Source organism: Tachyglossus aculeatus, chromosome 22 (genome assembly GCF_015852505.1).
Source record: "Tachyglossus aculeatus isolate mTacAcu1 chromosome 22, mTacAcu1.pri, whole genome shotgun sequence".
Taxonomy (NCBI): domain Eukaryota; kingdom Metazoa; phylum Chordata; class Mammalia; order Monotremata; family Tachyglossidae; genus Tachyglossus; species Tachyglossus aculeatus.
The window spans coordinates 55,085,454-55,091,453 of record NC_052087.1 but is presented as its reverse complement, the minus strand read 5'-3'; the positions used below and the strand labels follow the sequence as shown (position 1 = coordinate 55,091,453).

Genomic DNA, 6,000 nt, shown 5'->3' with positions numbered 1-6,000 from the left:
ACAACCGAATGAACAAGCGCTCAATAAATCCGATTGAATGAATGAATGAACCATGGACTAATTGATGCACTGAAGCCACTTTATTAAATAGAAGTGAAAGTCAGGGACAGTGGCAGGGTCACAAGTTGGGGACGGAGGAGGGGGTCAAAGACAGGGGTATGACAACCCAATCAGTCAGGGAAAAGACATCAAATTCATTCATTCATTCATTCAATCTGATTTATTGAGCGCTTACAGTGTGCAGAGCACTGTACTAAGCGCTTAAAATCAAATCAAAATCAAATCAACACTGCAGACGGATCGGGGGAGTGAGGTTCACAGGGCACGGGGCTAGGGGGCTCAGTGCCAGGAGATGGGTCTCCCCCTCATCGCCCGTCTAACGCGGTCACGGGCCGTGCTGCCGCTGACCCCGGAACCCTGGCGTGTCTCCTCGGCGTGAACAGGGGCGGCCTCCTCACCGGCAAGGTTTCGGGAGGGGTAACGGCAGGCCGTTTCCTCACACTGGCAGCTGTCAATGACTGTATAGGTGTAGCTGAGCTGGCTTCCATTCGGGCAGTCCAGCAGGATCTCACGTGTAGTTGTCTTCTCCTCTTTGCAGCAGGAACACTTGTAGTTCAAGGAGTTTGCCATGGCTGAGTACCTGTGGGATGTGTGGGAGTGGTGGTGTCAGAAGGGCCGGGGACCCCCTCCCCAGATGGTAGGACCCAGTGGGGAGGGGCCCGGGAGTCGGGAGACCTGGGTTCCAGGCCCAACTCAGCCCCCGGCCTGCCCCGTGACTGCCCTGGGCCTCCGTTTGACCCGCTGAACAATGGGGTGAAGGCTCCATTGTTCCCTTCCCTCATGGGAAGGGTGGAATAGGCCATCAGCAGCCGAGGTGGGAAGTGTTGAGAGAATCCAAGCACTTGACGTGTTTGAGGGGTCGCCTCAGCAACAGCAGTGGCAGGAGGATGAGGAGAACAAGGAGAAGGAGAGGAGGAGACCTGAATTTGAGTCCCACCAAGCTGAGGGGTTCGGGAATCTGTCTCTCAACCTCTCTGGGTGCAAGTTCTCTGCCCCTCTGAAGGAGCCTGTGGCCCTGGCCCCCAACATCCTCCCAGGGTCATGTGATGGGAAGAGGGAGGGCACAGTCCTGAGGGAACAGGATCAGGAGTCTGGTAACCCTCCCAACTCAACGTCAACTCTACACTTGGCTGTGGCCCCCTTAAGAAGTATGATACCCAGCCCAGCCCCACAGCACTTATCTCCATGTCCTTATATAATAATAATAATAGTTGTGGTACTTGTTACGTGCTTACTATGTGCCAGGCACTGTACTAAGTGCTGGGGTAGATACAATAATAAAAATAATGATGGCGTTTGTTAAGCGCTTACTATGTGCAAAGCACTGTTCTAAGCACTGGGGGGGATACAAGGTGATCAGGTTAAATCGGGTTGGACAGAGTCCCTGTCCCACCTAGGGCTCACAATCTTAATCTCCATTTTTAAATGAGGGAACTGAGGCCCAGAGAAATGAAGTAACTTGCCCAAGGTCAAATGGCAGGCAAGTGGTGAGGCGGGATTAGAACCCAGGTCCTTCTGATTTCCAGCCCCAAGCTCTCTCCATTAGGCAACTCTGCTTCCCTACTATTTCCCCAATCTGTAATTTATTTTAATGCCTTTCTCTCCAAGATACAGTAAGCCTGCAGTGAGCAGGGATCCAGTCTTCCAGATCTATTGCATTGTGCTTTCCCAAGTGCATAACACGATTCTCTACACACAATAGAAACACAATAGATACCCCTGACTGATTGATTGAGAAGATGTGGTGGAGCAGTGGGTAGGAGTCAGGGGTCAGTGGTTAGGGGTCAAGCATCAGGGCCAGCAGCCCTCACATGGAGAAGGTGTGGCAGACACCCATGAATCGAGTCGGGGTCAGGGGTCAGGGCTGTCAGCACTCCCATGGTGAAAGTGCGGCTGATGCCATGGTGGTGGGTCGGGGTCAGGTGTCAGGGGTCAGGGGTCAGGGGCAGGAGCACTCACATGGAGTAGGTTTGGCAGACACCAGTGCAGTGGCTGAGCTGGACTTTCTGGGGGCTACGGCAGCCTTTGTAACTGATGAACTCCCAGCTTGGCACCAGCGAGCACGGGATCTTGGTCTCGTCGCGGGGGACACCTGGAAATGGGGGGACACGGGAGCCGTTGGAGCCGAGCGGGGTACCTGGGCCAGGTGGTAGGGCTTGGCCCCTTCCCCGGTCAGTGAGCCCCCCGGCCCAGGCTCCCCTCCCACGGAAGGAAGTTGGTCACCTCCAGCTTCTGTGGCCCTCCGGAAGCTCCTCAGGGGGACCCCCATGACGAGACCACCCTCCGACTCTCTCCACACCCCAGTTGCTACTTACATGTCTTACAGCAGCCGTTGGGCATAAAAGTGATCGTGCCCTGAAAAATACAGAGAGAAGCAAAGCCATCAGCTCCGGAGACCTGGGGGTCTACCCCGGCTCTAACTTGGCCCCCACCCCACTGGGTGATGGGAGTCAAGACAACGAGCCTCTCTGGGCTCCAGGGTCCCCTCCCCTCCCCAGGGCTCAGCACACTGCAAGTGTTTAATGAACAACTATGGTCAGAAGTGCTTAGTACAGTTCTCTGCCCCCAGTAAGTGTTCTGTAAATACCAAGACATTCCCCTCACACAGGACACAAGCCTGGGAGCTGTAGAAGGGCCCCCATCCGAGGGCTACTGGAATAGCTGTGACAGAAGAGAGTGACCCCTCGAAGCACGAGTGGGCAGTGGGCAGATCCGAAGCTCAGCCACCTCCAGGAACCATTGGACGTTCCGGCCCCTAAAAACACCAGCTCAGATGCCATGGATCAGACTCATCATCTCCGGCTCCCAGAAACCTTCAGGAAAAGACTTCCAGAACCCATTCATCAGGTTCAACTTGACTTTGGAAGCACGAGGGGGAAGAGGGGTGGGGATTTGGAGTACTGGGGGACAGATCTGGAGAGGGAAGAGGCCAGAAGCCACCCACTGTGGGGGTCTCTTGAGCCCAAAATGGACACCCTCAAGACCGATCTGAGAACCAGGCCAAGGTGGCTGTCCCACCCACAGCTTTGGGGACTGTCGTCTCCACTGATTGGCCATCTGCGTCACCAGACCAATACAGATTGAGCCCGTTGGCCATTGGAATCATTCCCCTATTCCCCCACTCCCCTGCCGAATGAAACTCCTTGCCCAGAGAGTGGACCACCCCATTTCCTTTCCCCCCCCCAAAGCGAGGGCGGGCATTGTACTGACGGGCTCGCAGGTGTCGGGGTCGAAGTCGGGGCAGGTGATCTCAGAGATGGAGGAGATGAATTGCTCTTTGTGCTTTACGCAGCTGTACACGGTGCAGTTGTCCATAGGGTCATTCTTTATCTCCCCAGGCTGCCAGAAGTGATAGCCAGATTAGAAGGGGCCCCAGAATCTGGGTGGCAGTGGCCTCCCCGGGCCACCCCCACGGTCCGATGTCTCCCCTCTCACTCTGGCCTCAGGTCTTCCCCAACTCTCGGTACCTCCTGGCTCCCTCCCACTTACCCGCAGCTTACACTCTCCACCCCTCCCAGGTCCGTGATAATAATAATTTTGGTATTTGTTAAGTGCTTACTATGTACCAGGCACTGTACTGAACGCTGGGGTAGATACAAGCAAATCAGGTTGGACACAGTCCCTGTCCCACATGGGCCTCATAGTCTTAGTTCCCACTTTGCAGATGAGATCACTGAGGCACAGAGAAGTAAAGTGACTTGTCCAAGGCCACATAGCAGACAAGTGATGGAGCCGAGATTAGAACCTATGACCTTCTGACTCCTAAACCCATGCTGTAGCCACTACAACATGCTGCTTTCCCTGTACCATGCTTCCCCTGTACCACACTCCCTCCCACCTCTGCCCAGCTTACTCTCTTACACCTCTCAGTTCTCTCCCACCTCCCCTAAATATAAGCTCGTTGTGGGCAGGAAATGTGTCTGTTTATTATTGTATTTTGCTTTCCCAAGCACTTAGTACAGTGCTCTGTATGCAGAAAGCAATCAATAAATACGATTGAATGAATGAATGAATTCATGAATTTATGTTCTTCACCCCTGGGTCTCCCCTCCTCACCTCTCAGCCCTACCATTTCTCCCCAACTCGTTCTCTCCACCTGTCGCCTGCTCCTGATTCTCCCCACTCAAGCCTGGAACTCCCTCCTCCAACCTCAAATCTGTCCAATCTGCCGGCCTCTCCTGGCCTCCAGGATCTTCTGAAATCCCACCTCCTCCAAGAAGCCTTCCCCAATTAATGCTGGCTCAACTCACCAGGCTCCCTTAGCCCACGTGGGGTTATGCCAGTAGTTCTTTATTCTGATAGTTCACCCCACCCCATTCTGGTCTTCCCCCAGCACCCTCCATTGGGCTTTCCTCCTTTGCTTGCATCTGCCTCTCCACTTAGAGTGGAAGCGCCTTGAGGGCAGGATATGTGACTTGTTCCCTTCAAAGCCTTATCGAAGGCCTTCCCGGACTAAGCCCTCCTTTCCTCTTCTCCCACTCCCAATCAAGGCATATCTCCTTCAAGAAGCCTTCCCTGACTAAGCCCTCCTCTCCTCTTTTCCCACTCCTTTCTGCACCACTCTGACTCGCTCCTTCATTCATCCTCCTTCCCATCCCACAGCACATATGTATGTATCTTTATATAGCTGTACTTTATTTATTTATCTATTTGTTTATGTTAAAGTCTGTCTCCCCCTCTAGACAATGAGCTCGTTGTGAGCAGGAATGTGTCTGTTTATTATATTGTACTCTTCCCAGTACTTAGCACACTGCTTTGCACACAGTAAGAGCTCAATAAATAAGACTGAATGAATGAACTCCCCTCTGCGTTGCCCTGGCTTGCTCCCTTTATTCCTCCCCACTCCAAACCCCCAAAAATATATGTCCATATCCATAATTCATTTATTTCTATTAACATCTGTCTCCCTCTCTAGACTGTAAGCTTGTTGTGGGCAGGGAATGTGTCTGTTTATTGTTATATTGTACTCTCCCAAGCACTTAGTACAGTGCTCTGCACACAGTAAGAGCTCAATAAATACACTGAATGAATGAACGAACGAATGAACTTGTGCTTCTGTTGTAGTCTCCCAAGCACTCAGTATAGCACACAGCATTCAACAGATGCTCAATAAATACCAACCCTGCTTTGGCTAGTGTTAGGCCATCCTCATGGGCTGGGATACCCTGAACACTGAAGGCACCCCCTCCCTCACTGGCCGTCTTAGAAGGACGGAGAGATCACTGGAGGCTTTGGCTCCCGCCCACCGGCTGGCCCTGGCCTACCCCATCACCCTCACCCCCTGACCCGCGCCTCCCCGAAGGGCCTCCAGACCACCCACTGGTCCGTCTGGTGACCCCCACTCACTTTCAGGAGGAGGTTCGGGGTAAACTTGGTCCAGACACAGTGAGTCTGTTCACACTTGGGACAACACTCGCCCAAGACCTGCGTCTCGGTGAAACCCTGCGGAGAGGAGGAAGAGGGGTCACATCTGGGGTCTGCTGGGGGGTGAAGGGGTACAGAGGGGCTGGACGTCCGCTCACCGGTTTGCATGAAGTGGTGCATGGCACGGGACTGCATTCCACGATGTTGAGTTGAGAGCTGGAGTTGAAATGGCTGGTGCATTTACACTTCTGGCATTTGTCTGAGTAAATAGGGGAGCCGGGCTTCGGGGAGAGAGAGAGAAAGGGAGAGAGGAAGAGCCAGGTGAGCTTGAGGAAAGAGCATGGAAGACCCGGGATTCGCTTTGGGTGGGAATTTGGAGCAATGGAATCTGGGAGGGAGATGGCATCAGGATGGTTTTCCTTCGGCAGGGAGAATTTCTGGGGCTCAGTTTTTTCTTTGGGGGGGGGTTATGGTATTTATTAGGCACTTACTGTAAGCTTGTTGTGGGCAGGGAATGTGTCTATTTATTGTTGTACTGTACTCTCCCAAGCGCTTAGTACAGTTCTCTGCACACAG

At 53.2% G+C, this 6,000-nt stretch overlaps 1 protein-coding gene across 1 annotated transcript in view; it reads right to left on the bottom strand.

Moving 5' to 3' along the window:
- Positions 1-283: 283 nt before the first annotated feature.
- The window catches only part of MUC2 (mucin 2, oligomeric mucus/gel-forming), a 98,052-nt gene continuing 92,335 nt past the window's right edge, over positions 284-6,000 (bottom strand). Inside the window, 7 exon segments of the mRNA XM_038765382.1 lie at positions 284-289; positions 382-640; positions 2,020-2,152; positions 2,376-2,415; positions 3,271-3,399; positions 5,407-5,502; positions 5,583-5,705. Of these exon segments, the coding sequence (XP_038621310.1) occupies positions 284-289; positions 382-640; positions 2,020-2,152; positions 2,376-2,415; positions 3,271-3,399; positions 5,407-5,502; positions 5,583-5,705 (786 nt within the window).